The sequence below is a fragment of the Dermochelys coriacea genome, chromosome 14, assembly GCF_009764565.3.
Source record: "Dermochelys coriacea isolate rDerCor1 chromosome 14, rDerCor1.pri.v4, whole genome shotgun sequence".
In the NCBI taxonomy this organism is placed as follows: Eukaryota; Metazoa; Chordata; order Testudines; family Dermochelyidae; genus Dermochelys; species Dermochelys coriacea.
This window is the reverse complement of record NC_050081.1, coordinates 36,000,125-36,022,517: the sequence shown is the minus strand read 5'-3', so window position 1 is coordinate 36,022,517 and position 22,393 is coordinate 36,000,125. Positions and strand designations below refer to the sequence as shown.

At 50.6% G+C, this 22,393-nt stretch overlaps 2 protein-coding genes and 1 pseudogene across 14 annotated transcripts in view; 1 reads left to right on the top strand and 2 right to left on the bottom strand.

Moving 5' to 3' along the window:
• LOC119842653 overlaps positions 1 to 22,393 on the top strand; it is a 1,040,433-nt pseudogene that overhangs the window by 963,700 nt on the left and 54,340 nt on the right.
• LOC119843324 (zinc finger protein 501-like) lies at positions 1,021 to 19,334 on the bottom strand. 2 transcript variants are annotated; one of them, XM_043496863.1, is made up of 7 exons: positions 19,210 to 19,334; positions 14,383 to 14,472; positions 12,123 to 12,232; positions 5,417 to 5,528; positions 4,747 to 4,873; positions 4,059 to 4,172; positions 1,021 to 3,687 (listed from the first exon to the last, which is right to left on the bottom strand). In XM_043496863.1, the coding sequence occupies exons 4-7, from the start codon at positions 5,498 to 5,500 to the stop codon at positions 2,576 to 2,578; spliced, it is 1,437 nt and encodes a 478-aa protein (XP_043352798.1). In that variant the 5' UTR covers positions 5,501 to 5,528; positions 12,123 to 12,232; positions 14,383 to 14,472; positions 19,210 to 19,334; the 3' UTR covers positions 1,021 to 2,575. The 2 variants fall into 2 exon arrangements, with proteins under 2 accessions (XP_043352798.1, XP_038228474.1); XM_038372546.2 differs by lacking the exons at positions 12,123 to 12,232; positions 14,383 to 14,472; positions 19,210 to 19,334 and adding an exon at positions 6,268 to 6,412.
• The window catches only part of LOC119843367 (zinc finger protein 664-like), a 1,158,238-nt gene continuing 1,154,884 nt past the window's right edge, over positions 19,040 to 22,393 (bottom strand). For 6 of the 12 annotated variants that reach the window (XM_043496957.1, XM_043496960.1, XM_043496958.1 and 3 more), the window contains 3 exons: positions 21,928 to 22,037; positions 20,981 to 21,099; positions 19,040 to 20,846 (listed from right to left, as the gene is read on the bottom strand). In XM_043496957.1, the coding sequence (XP_043352892.1) occupies positions 19,398 to 20,645 (1,248 nt within the window). In that variant the 5' untranslated portion in view covers positions 20,646 to 20,846; positions 20,981 to 21,099; positions 21,928 to 22,037 and the 3' untranslated portion in view covers positions 19,040 to 19,397. The other 6 variants (XM_043496962.1, XM_038372615.2, XM_038372614.2 and 3 more) reach the window with 6 other exon arrangements.

The window sequence follows — 22,393 nt, the reverse complement described above, 5'->3', positions numbered from 1 at the left end:
GGGTCTGGGTCCCCTTCCCCAGCCTCACACCCACACATGGCCCTGGGGTCTGGGCCCCCTTCCCCAGCCTGAGACCCACACATGGCCCTGGGGTCTGGGCCCCCTTCCCCAGCCTGAGACCCACACATGGCCCTGGGGTCTGGGCCTCCTTCCCCAGCCTGAGACCCATACACGGCCCATGGATCTGGGTCCCCTTCCCCAGCCTCACATCCACACATGGCCCTTGGGTACCCCCCAATTCTCCTCTCTGATGATCAGGGATGGACACAAAATCCCCTCAGATTTTGCCCTTTCCTTCATTATTGAATTCTCTCAGATTTTGTCATTTCCTCTGTATTTCTGAAATATTGATATAAAACCACCTCAGATCGGAGGGGATTTCCCCTCCTCCCTTTTTAACTGCACCAACTTCTTGTTTTGGAGGGAAATTACAGTATTGCCCTGAGTCATTCCCCTGATGGGATGGAGGAGAGGATAGTGCACACAGGTGGGACTGAGGAGTGAGCACGGAGATGCGGCTGCCTCTGGGGTGGGACCATAGGGCTAGATCCACAAAGAGGACTTAGGGTACGTCTATGCTGCAATCAAAAACTCCACCGCAGCCAGTCTCAGAGCCCAGATCGACTGGCCCAGACTGGCAGGGCTCATCGCTACAGGGCTGAGAACAGCAGTGTAATGTTGGAAAATAAAGGCACTTTGGAGGGTGAGGAGAAAAGAAAAAAAAAAGGCCCACAGGTGTGTGGGAGGAAAAACACAGACCCCTGTCAGGGGGGCAAAAAACGACAGTGGAGACACACAGAGTTCCTGGCCTAAAGGGCAGAATGGGGAACCTTGGTACGGGGGGAGAGAGAAATGGGGGGCACAAAGAGCCCCTGCCGGAGGGAGAACAGGAGATCCTGGTATGGGGCAATGGGGAAATGGGGTATGCACAATCCTTCGCATTCTGACACCAGAGTTGCCCCTTTTGCTAGCCAGTATTATGGGCATTGATGGGCCATTTCCATTAGCAGGATAAACTAATTATTTACTCCCATTTATTTACAAAGAGCGCACACATGGGAGCATTTCCCAGGACACAACAAGAACAAACAACAGCAGGCAATTTCCCGGCTCAAAATCTCCAAGCCTGCCTCTCGGGCTAGTCCTGTGCCCCAAGCAGCTCTGGCCTGAATACACAAAAGAAGAGCAAGGCATTGTGTTGCTCCCTATCACAACGCCTCGCTTTTAAGCATCTGGTAAAATCACTGTCATACCCAAAGCCCAAGTTAGACACCTAAGCAACTATGGAATGAATGTAGCCTATCGGTATATGTTAAGATAGAAATGCAATGAGCCTTCAAGCCTCAAGATCTGTAAGACAATAACATAACTAAATTAGTCCAGGCACATGACCCAGTGTGGTGGCCATCCAACATCTTGACAGATGAAAGGAGAAGCGACAAAATCAGTGGTATGCTCTATGGCCAACTTAAGAACCACCCGCAATGTAGAAGAAGGCCAAAGCTCCGATACAGCAACAAAGTCAAGCAAGACCTCAGGAAATGCAAGCATTCCCACTGACAACTGGGAGAGCCCTGCCCACAACCGCTCCATTTGGAGAAGCCAGGTCAAGGCTGGTGCAGTCACTGAGGCGAGCCGCCAGAGAGCCGAAGCTGAAGCCCGCAGTCGAGCCAGGGACCAGAGCGTGCTTCGATTTCTGCCTGGCGAGTGAGGCTGTACAGAGGTGCCAACTTCCTAATTTCCCCAGGGGTGCTCGACCCCCAGCTCCGCCCCAGACCCTGCCCCCACTCCACTCCTTCCCCCAAGGCCCCCGCCTCCTCCCACCCACACTCCACCCTTGCTCCATCTCTTCCTACCTCATTCCTCTCCCTCCTCTGAGCATGCTCTGCCCCCGCTCCTCCTCCCCCTCCACAGCAGGTGGGAAGCGCTGCGGGGGTGGGGGGAATGGGGAGAGCTGAGCTTAGGTGGCTGGTGGGTGCTGAGCACCCACTATTTTTCTCCTGGGGTGTGGATTTTTCACACCCCTGCATGATGTAGTTATACCAAAGTAAGTACGTAGCACAGACCAAGCATGAGATTCTACTCCGTGGATACGTTCTCAGGTGGTCATTAAACCTCAAAAGCCATTTGGCATTTAAAAAGTTGGATAGCGCACAGAGCATGGTCTATCTGAACAATCAAGTCAATTTAACTTCCTGACTGCAAGGAGAAAGTGAAATTGACAAGCGCCTACCAGATGGGCAGCCAGGTTGCTGAAAAATTCCATTTTCCTCCTGAAAGACCTCTTTGGTGAAAATTTGAGTTTTTTATACTTTTTGTCCAGATTCAGGATGAAAATATTTTCAAACCCACAAACTTTTTCACAGGAAAAGATTTTCCTGTTTCAGGCAGCTATCCCGGAGAACCAAAAGCCGCTAATGTGTGTGGGAACTAGGAAATGGAGTCTCTGTGGTCCACTATGGTGCAGGTCTGCTTGAAGCATTTTCCACTCCAAGGACATTTAAAAGGTGTCTCCCCTGTATGAATCTGCTGATGTCTCATGTGACCAGAGCCCCAAATGAAAGTTCTACCACAGTCAAGGTTTCTTTCTTGTATGGAGTCTCTGATGTGTAATTAGGTTTGAGCTCTGACTGAAGCTTTTCCCACAGTCCAGGCATTTATAGGGTCTCTCTCCCGTGTGGGTTCTGTGATGCGTAATAAGATGTGAGCTGCGACTGAAGCTTTTCCCACAGACCAGGCATTTGTAGGGTCTCTCTCCCGTGTGGATAATCTGGTGTGTAATAAGGTTTGAGTTGTCATTAAACCTTTTCCCACACTCGAGGCATTTATAGGGGTTCTCGCCCGTGTGGATTCTCTGATGTGCAAGGAGCCGCGAGAGTTGAAAAAAACTTTTCCCACAGTCAGAGCATTTAAAGGGTTTATCCCCAGTGTGGAGTCTCTGATGCGCAATGAGGGCTGAACTGTCACTAAACTTTTTCCCGCACTCCAGGCATATAAAGGGTTTCTCTCCAGTGTGGGTTCTCTGATGTCTAACGAGGGTTGAGCTCCGATTGAAACTTTTCCCACAGTTGAGGCATTTATGGGATTTAACTCCTGTGTGGATTCTCCGATGGTTAATAAAGGCTGAACCATCACTAAACATTTTTCCACACTCCGGGCACTTGTAGGGTCGCTCTCCCGTGTGGACTCTTTGGTGTGTAATAAGCTGGGAGCTCTGAATAAAGCTTTTCCCGCACTCCAGACATTTATAGGGCTTTTCTCCGGTGTGGAGCCTCTGATGCCTAACAAGATGCTCTCGCTGATTAAAACTTCTCCCACATTCAAGGCATTTAAAAGGCCTGTCTCCAGTGTGGAGTCTCTGATGTGAAATAAGGTTTGAGCTCCGATTGAAGCTTTTCCCGCACTTGGAGCATGTGTTGTCTCTCACTCCTGATGGGATTCTCTGCTGGGCTGTGGTTTCCTTGGGGTCTTTGCAAACTCCCCCATGATCAGTGGATTTACCCACTTTCTGCCCTGGATGGGTTCCCAGCTGTGTCCCTGGCCTGTGCCCATTTCCCCAGGCTTTTCGCTGCTCCTGAGTAAAATTCCCTTCAGATCTTTCCAATGACATCCCGTGTGGTTCCACTTGCTCAGGACCTTCCTGCTGTAGATTCTCCTCTGTGTTTTCACTCACCATCCCATTACCTGCTGGGACAGAGAGAGAGAGGATCCAGACAGGCGTCATTCCCAGTGCCAGAGAGAAACAACGGGAGAACAGCGAAGAGGGTTAACAACACAATAACTAGAGGAAAGACTGAGATATTTGATGCTGCCTCCACATCGCAGCCAAACAGCAAGGGGGAAGTAAAGTCAGGGAGGGAACTCCTGCCAGCTGGAAGCCAGGGTGGGTGTGAAGCTGTGAGTGACACCTGCCAGGAGGGCATGACCCCTGCTGGCTACAGCCCTGACCTGGGTGAGATGAGGCAGAACTGAGGGCTCTTGCTCACAGCACATTTGTGGGAGTCCCAGCTTTTCCTTCACTCCCTGGGTGGTTTGTGCTTGTTTCATTGATTCCTCACCTGTGCGGGTGCCTCTCGGGCTCTCCCTTTCCTCGCAGACCTGGAGATCCGGGACCCACGGCTCTTCCCCTTGGTCCAGCTGAGTGATCAGGTCAGGTTTGGGAAAGGGGAATCCTGCTCAGGGGGTGAAATCAGGTGAGATCAGTGCATGTCAGGCATTGGGAGAGGATTTGTCACAAAGAACATCCCCTGATCTTAACCTGACCCCATGCTGGGCTGGGGGGACAGGGAATCTGAGCAGATGGGAACATGGTCACTGAGCCCCCATGTCAAAGGCAGGGGATGTGCTCGTCTCTCAGTACAAGTTTCCAGGATCGGTGTACCCTGGGGAATTTGCTGGTGCACACACAGCTGTGCTCATCAGCCCCTGCCTATTGCTAAACCTGCAGAGCCTGGAGCCCTGCCCAGGGATGGAGGGGGACAGGGATTCTGTGTGTGAGTGAGAATTAATACAGGCACGTCAATGCGCTGCTTCTACCCCTTTGAAAGCTGTGGAGATGGGAAAGAATTGTCATCACCTTTATCTTGCTAACTCCCCTGTCCCATGGGAGTGGGGTGGAGAGGGACATCTCTCTCCCAGGGGGCCTGGGGACAATGGGGCTCATACCCCTGAAATCTAATTGATTGAAAAAGACCAGAAATGGCAACATCACAGCTTCTAATAGCTGATGGGATGGGAATCCCTTACCCAGTGAGGTCACCGTCTCGTAATTCTCCTGCATGACGTCCCTGTAGAGGGCTCTCTGGCTGGGGTCCAGCAGAGCCCCCTGTCCCTGGGTGAAATACACAGCCACCTCCTCGAAGGTCACCGGCCCCTGAAACAACAAGAGTCCCCCACTCAGCACCTGCTGCCCTAGCCACAATCCCACTAGTCATGGCGGAGGAGGGCCCATATAATGGAAGTTGGGGGGGGGGACAACAGAGTAGCAGGAGCCCACCCCCATCCTGCTCAGAGCAGCCAGGAGGCTGCAGATTGGGGAGAACGAGAGAGGGGTAAGGACTAATGAAAGAGGGCAGGAGCTTCATGTCCATCACATACCTACTAGCCAAAGGCTGATATGGGAGACAGATCCCCCGAAAAGGGTCCAGGAAGAGAAACCCCAGCAACCCCTTCCCTTTCCTAGGAGCTAGATATGAGGGACAGGGCATCTCTCCCTGGACCTCACTGTTGGCTGCCTCTGGCTAGTAGGTTCAGGCTGCAGCCCTGAGAGTCTGGTAAATTTCTCCAGCCTCGTGCAGGTGAGGTTGTTCCCTGTTCTAGAAATGGGGGGATTTCCACCCTCTCCCTATGGCCCCTGTTCTAAAAATCAAGGCCCAGACTGAACAGTTCCAGCAAGTGAATCACACCTGGTTCCCACCTGGACGTGTGTATTTTCCGCCCCTTCTTCTCTAGCAAAACCTTGCTGAAAATCCCCGACCTGCACCGAATCTGCTGCTGTCATTTCCCTTCCCTGGTTAATCTTCTGCAGCCTGTCAGGGAAAGAAGAGTGTTTGGGGAGGTTTCACAAGGGGCCTTTCATCCATTTCACACTCCAATTCACCCCAGGCTCTTTCCCAACAGACAGACTTTCTAGAATCTGTGACGCTGGGAAAACACCAGCTCATTTTATTCCAGCTCCTCCCACCAGCACTAACCCACCCAGCCCCCTCCCTCCGAGACAGTTTTAAACCCTCTTAGTAACAGAGTCTCTAAGCCAAACTCTAGAAAAGAGCAAAATCAAAGGAGTGGCCCTCCTTCATTGGTGGAACTGGAAAAGGTTCACAGAACCTTTATTTCGGTTTTTAAGAAGGTTGGTGGCGATTGGACGTCTAACATAGTGAATGCCAGTGAAAATGGAGTAGGATCAGAGGCTAAAATAGGGAAAGAACAAGTTAAAAATTACTTAGACAAGTTAGAGGTCTTCAAGTCACCAGGGCCTGATGAAATGCATCCTAGACTACTCAAGGAGCTGACTGAGGAGATATCTGACCTATTTGAGATTATCTTTGAAAAGTCATGGAGTACGGGAGAGATACCAGAAGACTGGAAAAGGGCAGATATAGTGCCCATCTATAAAAAGGGAAATACAGACCAATCAGCTTAACTTGTGTACCCAGAAAGATAATGGAGCAAATAATTAAGCAATCAATTTGCAAACACCTAGAAGATAATGAGATGATAAGTAACAGTTAGCATGGATTTGTCAAGGACAAATCATGTCAAACCAACCTGATAGCTTTCTTTGACAGGGTAACAAGTCTTGTGGATAGTGGGGAAGCGATTGCTTCTCGGCTCCTTGGAGCAAAGACCCGGCTCAACTGCTTCCCGCTCAACGGAGCCGTCCGCCACGGGAACTGAGATAAACGTTGCAGGAAGTGTGGCTACTCCAACGAGACCCTGCCCAATGTCCTGTGTAGCTGCAAGCTCCCCTCCAGAGCCTGGCAGCTGCGCCACAATGCCATCCAGAACTGCCTGGTGAAAGCCATCGCACCGTGCCTGGGGGAGGTCACCGTGAACTGCGCCATCCCTGGTACTGACAGCCAGTTGCGACCTCATGTGGTAGTCACTGACGAGGCCCAGAAAAAGATCACCCTCGTTGACATCACGGTCTCCTTCGAGAACAGGACCCCGGCCTTTCACGAAGCCCGAGCTCGTAAGCTGGAAAAATATGCCCCCCTGGCCGACATCCTGAGAGCGAAGGGCTACGAGGTGCAGATGGATGCCCTGATCATCGGAGCCCTGGGCACTTGGGACCCCTGCAACGAGCGTGTGCTGCGGACCTGTGGGATCGGTCGACGTTACGCACAGCTCATGTGGCGCCTCATGGTCTCGGATGGTCCACGGGACATCTACATCGAACACATCACCGGCCACCGACAGTACCAGGAGGTGTGAGCCGGTATGACATCATGCATCAACTATGGGAAAGGGACTGAGAGACTTTTTCCATTGGACCATATGAACTGGAACCATAAACTCACTGAACATTAAATCCCACCAAATGAGGATAGAATCATAGAATATCAGGGTTGGAAGGGAGCTCAGGAGGTCATCTAGTCCAACCCCAGACCAATCCCCAATTTTTGCCCCAGATCCGTAAATGGCCCCCTCAAGGATTGAACTCACAACCCTGGGGTTAGCAGGCCAATGCTCAAACCACTGAGCTATCCCTCCCCCTTCCTCATCATCGTATCCACTCATTATACTCCACACCTGAGCATAGCCATTATATGAACAACATACCCCCATATCTCAATGTCTGTTCTTTGACCCGTTAACCTTTTACCCCCAATCAGGGAGATTGTAGATTATGTATTCCTTACGCCACACATTCCTAAACCAAATTTCGCACCCCTTGATAATCTGTACCTTATTCCCTGATAACCAGAAACTTCTATGCTTAAACTCTGTACTGTTTTCTTTTTACTTCAACATCACCTTAATAAAGCTTTTGATACTGTCTCACATGACCTTCTCGTAAACAAACTAGGGAAATGCCACCTAGATGGAGCTACTATAAGGTGGGTGCAAAACTGGTTGGAAAACTATTCCCAGAGAGTAGTTATCAGTGGTTCACAGTCATGCTGGAAGGGCATATTGAGTGGGGGCCCGCAGGGATCAGTTCTGGGTCCGGTTCTGTTCAATATCTTCATCAATGATTTAGATAATGGCATAGAGAGTACACTTATAAAGTTTGTGGATGATACCAAGCTGGGAGGGGTTGCAAGTTCTTTGGAGAATAGGATTATAATTCAAAATGATCTGAACAAACTGGAGAAATGGTCTGAAGTAAAAAGGATGAAAATCAATAAGGACAAATGCAAAGTACTCCACTTAGGAAGGAACAATCAGTTGCACACATACAGAATGGGAAATGACTGCCTAGGAAGGAGTACTGCGGAAAGAAATCTGAGGGTCATAGTGGATCACAAGCTAAATATGAGTCAACAGTGTAACACTATTGCAAAAAAAGCAAACATCGTTCTGGGATGTATTAGCAGGAGTATTGTAAGCAAGACACGAGAAGTAATTCTTCTGCTGTACTCTGCACTGATAAGACCTGAACTGGAGTATCGTGTCCAGTTCTGGGCACTGTAGTTCAGGAAGGATGTGGACAAATTGGAGAAAATCAAGAGAAGAGCAACAAAAATGATGAAAGGTCTAGAAAACACGATCTCTGAGGGAGGATTAAAAAAAATGGGTTTGTTTAGTCTGGAAAAGAGAAGACTGAGAGGGGACTTGATAACAACCTTTTATGTACTTGAAAACTGTTACAAGGAAAAAGGAGAAAAATTATTCTTCTTAACCTTTGAGACTAGAACAAGAAGCAATGGGCTTAAATTGATGCAAGGGAGGTTTAGCTTGGACATTAGGAAAATCTTCCTAACTGTCAGGGTGTTTAAGCACTGGAATAAATTGCCCAGGGAGGTTGTGGAATCTCTGACACTGGAGATTTTTAAGAGCAGGTTAGGCAAACACCTATCAGGGATGGTCTAGATAATACTTAGTCTTGCCATCCATGCAGGAGGCTGGACTAAATGACCTCTCGAGGTCCTTTCCAGTCCTTGATTCTATGATAAGGGCAACAAAGATGATCAAGAGTGTGGAATGGCTTCCATATGATGAAAGACTAAAAAGATTAGGGCTGCTCACCTTAGAAAAGAGACAACTAAGGGGGATATGACAGAGGTCTATAAAGCCATGAATGGTGTGGAGAAAGTGAATAGAAGCTTGTTATTAACCCTATCCCATGATGCAAAAACCAGGGGTTACTCAATGAAACTGATAGGCAGCAGGTTTAATGCAAACAAGAGGAAGTACTTGTTCACACAATGCACCGTTAACCTGTGGAACTCCTTGCCAGAAGATGTTGTGAAGGCCAAGACTATACTAGGGTTCAAAAAATAATTGGAAAAGTTCATGGAGGATAGGTCCACCAATGGCTAGTAGCCAAGATGGTTAAAGATGCAACCCCATGCTCGAGGGAACACTAAACCTGTGGCTGCCAGAAGCCAGGAGGGGAAGATGGGGTGGGTTCTCATACCCTCTGAAGCTCTGGTACTGGCCATTGCCAGAGACAGGATACCAGGCTAGATGGACCATTGCTCTGCCCCAGTTTAGCAGCTCTTATGACTTTACCCAGTCATTAGAGAAGAAAAATTGGTGACTTTTGAGAAGGTTTTAGATCAGTGTTCAATAAATGAGACAGGAAACTCGGAAAGCACTGGTATCACCTGGCTAGTTAGCCAGGCTAAGGCAAAAGCTGAGGTGGTTTTACTTCACCAGTGGATAGTTAGAGGGAAACGGGAGGAGAGAGTGCCGGGGAGCGCAGGGAAGAGTGTGTTTGGTGGGGAATAGTTAATAATTTAGAAAAACCTCACCCCTTTAGTATTCCTGAGACAAACCGTGGGTCCCCTGGAATTCCACAGAGATGGGGAGATTTCCTTAGTATCAAAGTGCCGACGGGGACATGTTATAGATGAGAGGGCTAAAAGCACAGAATGAGGACCGGATGACACGCGGTCCTGTGTTCATGAAGGGTGCAGCGTGTGAGTCTGTTATTAGCGATTGGATTCTGATGCCCACACATAAGGGGGTGGAATTAACGCGGCCTGACTGTGAGCGCTGGACTTTACAGCCTTTCACAAGTAAAGCTGAGATAACCCTTACCTGACTTTTTTGACTTGAGCTACTGGGACTTTCCCCTTTGCGGCTTGTTTGTATGTCACTTTGTCTGGCATTTGCTGACTCTGAAGGAATACAGATGGTATTCCAATAAGCACTGCCTGTAAATACAAATTTGTCAGGCCAGATCCTCTGCTGGCAGACATATGACAGGTTTCAGAGTAGCAGCCGTGTTAGTCTGTATTCGCAAAAAGAAAAAGAGTACTTGTGGCACCTTAGAGACTAACAAATTTATTTGAGCATAAGCTTTCGTGAGCTACAGCTCACTTCATCGGATGCATTCGGTGGAAAATACAGAGGAGAGATTGATATACACACACAGAGAACATGAAACAATGGGTTTATCATACAGACTGTAAGGAGAGTGATCACTTAAGATAAGCCATCACCAGCAGCGGGGGGGGGGGAGGGGGGAGGAAAACCTTTCATGGTGACAAGCAAGGTAGGCTATTTCCAGCAGTTAACAAGAATATCTGAGGAACAGTGGGGGGTGGGGTGGGAGGAAGAAATACCATGGGGAAATAGTTTTACTTTGTGTAATGACTCATCCATTCCCAGTCTCTATTCAAGCCTAAGTTAATTGTATCCAGTTTGCAATTAATTCCAATTCAGCAGTCTCTCCTTGGAGTCTGTTTTTGAAGCTTTTTTGTTGAAGAATTGCAACTTTTAGGTCTGTAATTGAGTGACCAGAGAGATTGAAGTGTTCTCCAACTGGTTTTTGAATGTTATAATTCTTGACGTCTCATTTGTGTCCATTTATTCTTTTACGTAGAGACTGTCCAGTTTGACCAATATACATGGCAGAGGGGCATTGCTGGCACATGATGGCATATATCACATTGGTAGGTGCGCAGGTGAACGAGCCTCTGATAGTGTGGCTGATGTGATTAGGCCCTATGATGGTATCCCCTGAATAGATATGTGGACAGAGTTGGCAACGGGCTTTGTTGCAAGGATAGGTTCCTGGGTTAGTGGTTCTGTTGTGTGGTGTGTGGTTGCTGGTGAGTATTTGCTTCAGATTGGGGGGCTGTCTGTAAGCAAGGACTGACCTGTCTCCCAAGATTTGTGAGAGTGATGGGTCGTCCTTCAGGATAGGCTGTAGATCCTTGATGATGCGTTGGAGAGGTTTTAGTTGGGGGCTGAAGGTGATGGCTAGTGGCGTTCTGTTATTTTCTTTGTTGGGCCTGTCCTGGAGTAGGTGACTTCTGGGTACTCTTCTGGCTCTGTCAATATGTTTCTTCACTTCAGCAGGTGGGTATTGTAGTTGTAGGAATGCATGATAGAGATCTTGTAGGTGTTTGTCTCTGTCTGAGGGGTTGGAGCAAATGCGGTTATATCGTAGAGCTTGGCTGTAGACAACGGATCGTGTGGTATGATCTGGATGAAAGCTAGAGGCATGTAGGTAGGAATAGCGGTCAGTAGGTTTCCGCTATAGGGTGGTGTTTATGTGACCATCGCTTATTTGCACTGTAGTGTCCAGGAAGTGGATCTCTTGTGTGGACTGGTCCAGGCCCCGAGATAGGACAGATTCTTCTGCTGGGCTAAGAGCATAGTTGGATAGATTAACAATATTGCTGGGTGGGTTACGGGAACCACTGTTGTGGCCCCTTGTGGCATGTAGTAGTTTAGATAGCTTAGTGTCCTTTTTCTTTTGTAGAGAAGCAAAGTGTGTGTTGTAAGCCCTTGAGGAATTCCACCATGATTTCAACAATTTCCATCCCACCATCAACCTCAGCCTGGACCAGTCCCCCCTCCCCCCCTCCCCGTTCCTCAGATATTCTTGTTAACTGCTGGAAATAGCCTACCTTGCTTGTCACCATGAAAGGTTTTCCTCCTTTCCCCCCCCTGCTGCTAGTGATGGCTTATCTTAAGTGATCACTCTCCTTACAGTGTGTATGATAAACCCATGGTTTCATGTTCTCTGTGTATATCAATCTCCCCTCTGTATTTTCCACCAAATGCATCCGATGAAGTGAGCTGTAGCTCACGAAAGCTTATGCTCAAATAAATTTGTTAGTCTCTAAGGTGCCACAAGCACTCCTTTTCTTTTGGCAGACAAATGCCATTGTGCCACACTGAAGTGGACGGGACCAGATCCCCAGCTGATGGGAATCTGGCCATAGCTCCATCCACTTCATTTACACCAGATGAGCCTCTGATCGGTGGGTTGTGTGTGTGTGGAACCCACGCGTTGCACACGGATTCCCCAGTTGCTAGTACAGATGGGCAAATTCAATTGTGCAAAATGACACCACCAGCAGAAAACTACAAAAAAACACAGATATAACAACAGGCTGGCCTGATCACTTCAACTAAACTCCTCAGGGAACGGAACAAGGGGCTGAGATAGTGTAACTGGAGTCTGCCAGCAAAATCAGTGCAACCGCTCACCCCCTTACCTTCCCTCCAAGCGGAGCCCTCACTGAGACCAGGGGCTGCTCAGGGCGGGTGGTCTTCCCTTTATGGGGTGTCCTGGCCAGGCTGGGGGTCTCTGCACGGGGAAAGTCTCCTGGGGGAGCAGTGGGAATGTTACTCCTTTGCAATCCACCTCTCCCAGGTGCAGCCAGGGCTCTGGGGTCCTCAGCCGCAGTCCCCGCTAAGCTGGGGGCTCTTGCAAAAGGGACAGTGCGGGGAACCTGAAATTTATTCACACAGCCAGTGCAATTCACTTCCTGCCGCCAGGGCTGCATGACCCCAGCCATGGCTCCATCCCCAGCTCCTCCTGGGTCCTAGCGATAAACCTCCAGCGTTGCAGCCACCTGACTCCAGGCTCCTACCTCTGGGAGGGTTTCAGGTCCCTTAGACATGGGCAGCCTCTCCCAGTATTCAGGGAGATTCAAGCCCCCCAGCCTCCGTGTCCATGGGGGATGGAAGGGGGAGACTGCAAGATCCCCAGGGAAAAGGGGGATTTTTATCGAGACTTGTGATTGTTCCAGAGGCTCCCCAAAATCGAAGGGGACAGAGGGGTGCTAGGTTGCTCGGAGCCAGGAGCTGCAGGGGATGCATTTTCCAGGGACATGGACTTTGTGGCTGGGGCCTGGAGGGGATTTCATCAGCTGTTGTCTGCAGAGGGCTCTGTTCCTGCCCAGAGTAGGGAACCCGGAGCCTGGAGTCAGCAGCTGCTGCTCCCCCAAGCTGTGGAGCGAACCCCTCCTGAAATCTCCCTCTGTGCCCAGCCCAGATGGGATTTTCTCTGGTGGCTGGAACTAGCCCCCCTGGGGCAGGCCTGGGCTCTGCTGAGATTTAACTCCTGTTCAGAGCCAAATACACAAAGGTATTTAGGCACCTAACTCCCATGGGAGTTAGGTGCCTAAATACACCTGAACATCTGGACCTAGGTGCCTAAATCCCAGATTCAGACATTAGTGTGATCCAAAAACGCTACAGGCACCTAAAATCACTGGGTGCCTAAATTTCACTATAAAAGCATAGGGGCTGGAACTAGGGGTGCTGCCGCCCCTCCCCACTCCCGGCTTGAAGTGGATTAATTCCATTATATACAGGATTTACAGTTTGTACAGCACCCCAACTGTACCAGCCAGGGAGACTAGCCCCCGGCCCCTCCCACGCAGTACCCCCTCCCCCACAGCCTCAGCTCCCCGTGCCGCCAGCGCTCTGGGCAGCGGGGCTGCGAGCTCCTGCCGGACAGTGCCGCGGTGTGGGTGGCTCCAGCCAGGCTGCGCGGCTGCCAGTCCTGCTCCTCTGAGCAGCGTGGAAGGGGGAGGGGAGTGGGGGGGTTGAATAAGGGGCAGGGGGTTCCAGGGGGCAGTCAGAGGACAGGGAGCAGGGGCTGGTTGGGTGGGGCAGAGGTTCGGGGTGGGGTGGGAGGCGTTCATGGGACGGGGAACAGTGGGCAGTTGGATAGGCGTGGGAGTCCTGGGGGGCCTGTCAGGAGGCGGGGGTGTGGATAGGGTCGGGGCAGTCAGGGGACAAGGAGCAGGGGGGGTTGCATGGGGGTGAGGTTCGGGGGGGTGGTTAGGGGCAGGGGATCCTGGGAGGAGACAAGGAGCAGGGGGGATTGGATGAGTTGGAGGTTTTGAGGGGGGCAGTCAGGGGACGAGCAGGGGGGATTGGATAGGGGGTGGAGTTCCAGAGGGGTGGTGTGGGGCAGGGGATCCTGGGAGGGGACAAGGAGCGGGGGAGGTTGGATGGGTCAGGGGTTTTGAGGGGGGCAGTCAGGGGGCAGGAGGTAGGAGGGGTTGGGTAGGGGGTGAGGTTCCGGGGGGGGTGGTTAGGGGCAGGGGATCCTGGGAGGGGGGCGGTCAGGGGACAAGGAGCAGGGGGGGGTTGGATGGGTCAGGGGTTTTGAGGGGGGCTGTCAGGGGGCAGGAGGTGGGAGGGAGTGGATGGGGGCGGGGGCCAGGCTGTTTGGGGAGGCACAGCCTTCCCTACCCAGCCCGCCATACAGTTTCAGAACCCCAATGTGGCCCTCGGGCCAAAAAGTTTGCCCACCCCTGGTCTACGTAGACAGGCGCGAGCTGTCTCGAGTGGCGTGTATCCACCGTGCCTGCTGCAATGGGCCTTGCCTGGGTGGCATCTTTCCATGCTTCAGGAATAAAATCAACCACAAGATTTATCCTAATCCCATCCCAGTGAATAGTTAGAGTACAGAATGAATGGGGAGTTGCAGGGCATGGATCAGCGTCCATGTCGCCATACCTGACCCCGGGCCAGGAAAGTGCATGATCCAACCAGCGGACCAAATTCAGGGGTGAATCCTGGTCATGTGCCACCTGAAGCAGCTTGCGCCTAGACAAAGAAGAATGAGGAACAGGTCTAATATCAATGCCCAGAGAGACCCACAAACATAGAAACCGATGGCGCCGATCCTGTATACACTGATGCTGACCTGCTTCGCTTGACTGCTGCCAGAGACCCCGCAGATTTCAACGTAAAAATGTTCATGATGGTAGAGGCAGGTGGGTGGGTAAATTTTTAGGGGCAGGAGCCCACCTCTGAGATTTGAGTCCCTTTCAGCCTGTTGTCTTAATTTATAATAGAAGGCCGTGCCCTTAGCCTGGGCAATCCCGATTGAATCTGGGGCCTTTCTGTCCAAATGGATGAGCCCCACTGGCTAAGCTATACGACCAACACCAAGGCTACCGCAGGATCCTCAATCGCTATTGGTGGCACATTCACTACGCGAGGGGAGTAAGTGCTATATGGAGCAGGTGCAGGTTACACAAACTGAACCAGTGGCATATGGGGATCAGAGTAGCAGGGGGTGCCGGGTGACCCTTTTGTCAACCTTTGCCCTACTGGGCTGGGCTCTGGCATAGCTCCTGAGTTCTCCCCAACTCACCTCTTGATGCTGAGCCTTACTGGCACCAAGGGTCATCCGGAACCCAGTGTTTTAGAACAGGGATTTTTCCAACTTTTTTTCTGGTGACCCAGTTGAAGAAAATTGTTGATGCCTGCGACCCAGCAGAGCTGGGGATGAGGGGGTTGGGGTGTGGGAGGGGCTCAGGGCTGGAGCAGAGGGTTTGGGGCACAGGCTTACCTCGGGTGGTTCCCGGTCAGTGGTGCAGCGGCATTGGCTAAGGCAGGCTTCCTGCCTGTCCTGTCACAGCAGACCATGCTGCGCCCCGAAAGCAGCCAGCAGCAGGTCTGGCTCCTAGGCGGAGGCATGCAAGTGGGTCTGCGCGGCTCTCGCCCACAGGCCCCATCCCCCCCCCAGCTCCCACTGGCCAGGACTGGCCATGGGAGTGTGGAGCCAGTGCTCAGGTTGGGGGCAATGCACAGAGCCCTGTGGCCCCCCTGCCTAGGAGCCAGACCTGCTGCTAGCCACTTCCAGGGTGCAGCGCGTGTCGGAATAGGTAGGGACTAGCCTGCCTTAGCTGGGCAGCGCCGCTGATGGGACTTTAATGGTCCAGTTGGCGGTGCTGACCAGAGCCACCGTGACCCAGTGCCTTACATGCCGCGACTCAGTACTGAGTCATGACCTGCAGTTTGAAAACCACTGTTTTAGAAAGCCCAGTTTGCTGGCAACAGCTTCGAGAAAAGACCTGGTTTTACAAAAAATATATGTTTCTATGCAGCATTGGGATAATTCCAGCAGGACCTTTGCTCTCTGGGAGTTCAGAAGAACTGACAGAGCAGAATCATAAGGGAAGAAAGTTGGGGACCTTCCCCTCCAGTGACAGGTGATAGGGTCCTGCAAAGAGAAGTGGCAACACCCGTGATGTCTCCTACAAATAGCTCCCTGTCCCCTTACCATTCCTCCCCATGGCTACTCCACCAGGCTTCAGAAACTTATTGATTCTCCTTCTGCAGAAGCCAGGTGACTGGGAAATGAAAACCAGAGGGGATTTCGCTATAGACAAGAGATTTTCCCCGCAGAAGAGTCTGAAGGCTGGGAGAGCCGGCATCAGCACTCTCTGGTGCTTGGCCTGGGGGGAAAATAGCATCTCAAAGAGGCCTCCAGATAGCCGCGGAATCTGTTAAGGCCATTTGACTCATCAGTCAAGGCAAAAACACGGGGAGTTTGAGAAACTAAATTCCACTTTGTCATTTCAAAGCAAGAAATAAAAGGTAACCCATCACCCCGTCTGCCCGCAGTCCAGTTCAGCACGGTGCATTCCAGCCCCAGCCCCACACATGGCTGTTCCCGGCTCCTGCAGGCCCCAATGATGGAGCGATACATTACAAGCTGGGAGAAAAGCACAGAGATCCTATGAGAGATGCTGAGATCCTGCCGTAAAACCAAATTCTGCAAAAGCGGGAATCCAGGGAGCTCAGGTTAATGGGATGCAGAGGACGGGGTGAATTTACGGCAGTGTCGGCATCTCCAAGCCAAGCTGAGGCATTTATCCCCCTGGGAATGTCCCTGGTGAGTCAGGAAGGAAAGACACTGTCATCCTCATACAAGACACTGGTAAATGGGGAGGGGTGAGCCGCTGGGCTCCTTATTGCCTTCTGGCCTCGGTTATAGCAGTCAGCTTGGCTTCAATTTAAGGCTGGCCAGGTCTGTGGACTTCCTTGGCTTCCATCTCAGATCCGCCCAGCTTTGGCCTCTTCAGAGAACGGCCCCCTCCCTATTGTTCCCTGGTGGCATCGTTCGCAATCCTTTAGAATTCAGGGACAACTTCCCCCAACACTTGCAGGGCAATTCCTGTCTCTCTCTGGCCTCAGTGCAGCGAGTTCATAGTTCTCAGCCTCAGCTGTCTGGCTTTCAAGAGCAAACCCAGCAGTTCCCCCAGTTCTGTTCCCCTCCATCTCCCACATTCTCCCCTCCTGTCTGTATTTCATGTCACTGCAGGGGTCAGGCAGCAACTTCTTTCCCCAGATCAATCTTTGCCTTTCAGACTGAGACTCTTGCACCCAACGATCTGTGTCCATGCCCAGTGTTATTTATAATAATCATTGTTCAAATGACACCTAAATCTCATGGCCAAAAGTGTGGACATGGTAAAAATAAAACAAAAATAAAGCACTATTAAGGAAAATGTTCATTTGTTTTACAAAGTCTCCAGTATAAATCTGAGCTCATGTCAAACAAAATGAATATCCAAGTATAGATTTACAAATTATATGGCTGTCTAGTCAGATATCCCTCATACACAGCCCGTAGGACTTCCTAAATTAATTCCTGTGTAAACTAGAGCTTTCTGGGGTTGAGTGGGGGGAATCCAATCTTGATTTTTAAAATTGCCAGTGATGGGAATCCACCACAGTCCTTGGTAAATTGTTCCAGTGTTTTAAACTCCCTCACTGTTAAAAGTATGGGGCAATTTTTCTACTTTTTATTTGTCTAACTTCAATTTCCACCCACTGGATCTTGTTAGATCTTTGTCTGCTAGATTGAAGAGTCCCATATTATCAACTTTCTGCTACTCACAGAGGCACTTTTAGGGTATGACCAACTTAATTTCCTCTTTGATAACTAGAAAGAGAACTCCTTGAGTCTTTCATATAAGGCATGTTATCCCAGTCATTTAATTATTCTTGTGTCTTTTCTCTGACTCCTCTCCAATTTATCAACATCCTTCTTGAATTGTGGACCCCAGAACTGGATAGAGTATTCCAGCAGCTGTCACACCAAACACAGTGGAAATATAACTTGCCTACTCGTACTTGCTATACTGGTTTATTTACCCAAGGATCTCATTAGCCTTTTTCGCTACTACATAGCACAGGGAGCTCATAGAATCATTCACTGGAAGGGACCTTGAGAGGTTATCTCGTCCAATCCTCCGCACTCATGGCAGGACCAAGTGTTACCTAGGCCATCCCTGGATCATCATGTTCAGCTGATTATCCATCACAACCCCAAAATCGTTTTCAGAGTCATGGCTTTCCAGGATAGAGAGCCTCACCCTGTGAGTATGGCCCACGTTCTTTTTTCCGAGATGGTATTACATTGACATTGAGCCATATTAAAACGCATGTGGTTACTTGCATCCAGTCGACCAAGTGATCTAGATCGCTCTGTGTCAGTGACCTTTCCCTTTCATTATTTCCCACTTCCCTAAATAGTTGTGTCGTCAGCAAACTTTATCTGTTTATGTTTTCTTCCAGGTCTTTAATAAAAACGTAAATAGCGTAGGGCCATGAACCGATCCCGGCCAGATTACATTCTAGGCCAAGCTCTACCCTACTCAGCATCACAACACCCTGACTTTTAGGCACCTGGCAAATTCCTGGAATAACCATGGCATTCACAGAACCTGACTTAAGCATGATGAATGGGGAGAGAGAGGTGCCCAAGAATGCGAGCCATGCTCCAAGGGGAGCAGCCTAAGCTAGCCAATGAGAGGTGCTGAAGAGAGAGGTGTGTCCCCTCTGATGGAGACAAGGGCCTATCTCTGCTCACAATCCACAGTCTGGATGTAACCCCTCTCCTGCAGACTCGTGGCTTAGGTTTGTGAGATTGTGTTAGACACCTGTCTCTCTCCACACATAGTGACCTGAGGAGGAGGTGGTGGTGCGACCTTAAGCCAAGCTGTTGTTGACCTTAAGCCAAGATGTTAAGCCAAGCTTCCTCCCCCTCACTCCTCCCGCTGCACCGCCTCTCACCTGCTGACAGCCCCACTGACCAACTCCTCCCCCTCCCTCCAAGCACCTCCCTGCCCGCAGTGGATCAACTGTTCCGGGGTGTGCAGGAGGCATTTGGAGGGAGGGGGAGGATCAGGGACAGGGCACTCTTGGGGGAGGGGGCAGGACAGGGGTAGGAAAAGACAGGTTGGAGATTGGGCTGGGGGCCGGGGTGGAGTGGGGGCAGGGCTGGGGGCAGGTCTGGGGCGGGGGTTGAGCACCCCCTTGGGTAGAGAGGAAGTTGGCACCTATGCCCTGACCAACAGGTTATGGAGTCATTCCCTCTCACTCTATCCATCATATTTTAGGAAGGTACTAAACCCCCACAACAAAAACAACAACCGCAGCAACATGAGAATAACGGGGATGAGACAATCTGATCCCGAGGGGGGGAGTAGATGAGTGTAAAACTCAGTTTGTTAATGAACGGGGAAGTGTAACTGATATGCTCACAATTGGCTGCTGCTGGGTCCTCACCCCAGACATGGGCAGCTGGATACTTGGGGGCCAAACACCCCTGATGTGTGCAGGAAATAGGAAATGTCTGGTCTCTTGACTGTGCCCTGGTAGAATTTCTCTCCTGTGTGCAGGAGTCTCTGATGTCCAGTATGGTGTGAGCTCCGCTTGTGGAATTTGACGTGCTATAGAGATGTAAGAGGACTCTTCCCTGTGTGGATTTGCTGGTGCCTCAGAATACTTGTGCCCTGAAAGATCCTTCTCCCACATTCAAGGTTTTTCTCCCCTGTGGAGTTTCTGATGTCGAGTATGGGTGGAGCTTTGACTGAAGCTTTTCCCACAGACCTGGCACATATAGGGTTTTCTCCAGTGTGGATTCGCCTATGTTTAATGAGGGTCGAGCTGTCGCTAAACCTTTTCCCACAGTCCAAGCACTTATAGGGTCTCTCTCCAGTGTGGGTTCTCTGATGTGAAAAAAGATCTGAGCTCTGACAGAATCTTTTCCCGCAATCAAGGCATTTAAAAGGGCGTTCGCCTGTGTGGATTCTCTGGTGTGTAACAAGGTTTGAGCTCCGACTGAAACTTTTCCCGCAGTCCACACATTTATAAGGATTCTCTCCAGTGTGACTTCTCTGGTGTATAACCAGTTGTGAGTGCCAATCAAAACTTTTCCCACAGTCCAGGCATTTATAGGGTCTTTCTCCTGTGTGGACTCTCTGATGCGTAATAAGATCTGAGTACTGGTTGAAACTTTTCCCACACTCTGGACATTGATAGGATTTATCTCCCATGTGGGTTCTCTTGTGTCGCATAAGGTGCGAGCTCCGATTGAATCTTTTCCCACAGTCAGAGCATTTATACGGTCTCTCTCCCGTATGGATTCGCTGGTGTGAAATAAGGTTGGAGCTCTGATTGAAGCTTTTCCAACAGATGAGGCATTTGTAAGGTTTCTCTCCTGAATGGATTCTCTGATGGATAATAAGTTGTGTTCTCCGATCAAAACTTTCCCCACAGTAGGAGCATTTGTAGGGTCTGTCTCCTGTGTGGCTTTTCTGATGGAAATAAGATCCGAGCTCTGAATGAAGCTTTCCCGCATTCAACGCATTTATAGGGTTTCTCTCCCGTGTGCGTTCTCTCATGTCTGTTGAGTTGTGAGCTCTGAATGAAGCTTTTCTCACAGATGAGGCATTTATAGGGCTTCTCTCCTGTGTGTATTCTTCTGTGTGAAATAAGGTTTGAGCTCTGATTGAAGCTTTTCCCACAGACCAGGCATTTATAGGGTTTCTCGCCCGTGTGGATTCTTCTATGGGAAATAAGGTGAGAGCGCCGACTGAAGCTTTTCCCACACTCGGCACACGTGTTTTTTTCTCTTTGCCATGTTGCTTCTCCACTGGGCTGTTGTTTTGCTGAGTTCCTTGCATCCTCCGCCACATTAAACCTACCCACTTCTTTCTCTGGCTGGTTTCCCAGCTGCCTCTCTGATCTGCACTGATTTCCACAGGCTTTCCCACACTCACAGCTCTGTCCAAAATTCCCTTTGGATCTTTCCAGTAATATCCCCTGTGCTTCCCATTGCTCAGGACCTTCCTGCAGTGAATTCTCCTCCTTGTTTTCACTCACCATCCCATCGGCTGCTGGAATAAAGAGAGAGAATCCAGACAGGTGTCGTCCCCTGAGCTGGGGAGAAGGCAGAGAAGGGGAACAGAAAAAAGGGGAAACATGATACAGTAACTGGTGGGGAGATTGAGAAAGGGAAAATTTTACTGACCCATCTTTAATTTTTCCTTCTCCGAAGCGGATCCCTGGTGCTCCATGATCCCTTACAACTGGGTTTTCCCCTCATCGGACAGGTACCAGCAGACTGGCAGTGCGGGCCATGCCGCTCTGCTGACTCATGGAGGGAAAGCCAAGGGAAAGGGTGGGAAAAGAGTGTGAAAATGGGCAAGCAAGACCGTGGCGCTCAAACCCACCTCCAGCTACAGGGACAGTGGCTGAATGTGCTGGGAGGAGGTGCAGCAGGAGAAGGACAAAGCCCACTCCCCCCCGCCCTCTGCCCCACAGGTAACATGGGGCAGGGAGTGCGCAGCAGCCTTGGGCTAGGCTCAGGGCAGGGTGGGCCCTGGGCCGAGGAGACACGTGTGGGGAGGTACAAGTTGTCTATGGCCATCGGGCTAACAAGGGGGGAGAAGACAATTTAATGATCACGCCAGGGAACTCAATCTGCACCCAAGGGAGACTTCCTGGCTCTTGAGGTGGAGAAGTGGAGTAAGTGGAACAGGGGTAGGAAGAGACCAAGCAAGGTCTGGGGTATGCTCTGTCTCATTGGAGGCAGAGATTGTAATAATTTCCCTGAGCGTGCAGTGAGAGGGTCTGGAGGCAGCTAGGACAGGGCTCTGGGGAACTTGGGAACTGGGCTGCACCAGTTACCTGAAAGCCAAGGTTTAGACTGGCAGAGTCTCAAAGAATTTGCTGGTGAAGCAGACAGATCAGTGCCACAAAGAGCTGCCATACGCACCTCAATCACCAGCACCCCTCACCCTTGTTTAGGCTGAGGGGTAACGCACCATCTTACAGTCTGGGGTGTCCTGAGCAGAATGGCACAGGTCCATTCCCCTGAAATCCAGTCAAACCAAAGAAGAACCTGAGCAGGAGCCAAAGTGGGCACATCCCAGACCCCACAGCTTCTCATAACCCAAGGGGACAGGAATCCCTTACCCAGCAAGGTCACAGTTTCACAATTCTGCATGACGTCCCTGACCAGGGCCCAGAAGGGCCCCCTGCCCCTGGGTGAAATACACAGCCACCTCCACGAAGGTCACCGGCATCTGAAACAACAAGAGTCCCCCACTCAGCACTTGCTGCCCCAGCAACAATCCCACGAATCGGGGGCGGGGGGTGAGGAGAGAATAAAATGGAAGCCCTGGGGAGGGACAAAGTGGTGGAATCCCCCACATGACCCACCCTGCTCAAAGCAGCCAGGAAATTCCAGGTGTGGGGAGAAAGAGAGAGCTCCTTGTCCCTCCCCATGGACAGAGATGGGCTGGGTCCTTCCCACTTATCACACACCTATTAGCCAGAGGTTGATAAGGGAGGTGGAGACCTTGAGTAGGGTCCCAGGACAGGAACCCCAACATCCTCCCCATTCCCAGCAGCCAGATGTCAGGAGATGGGACATCTTCAC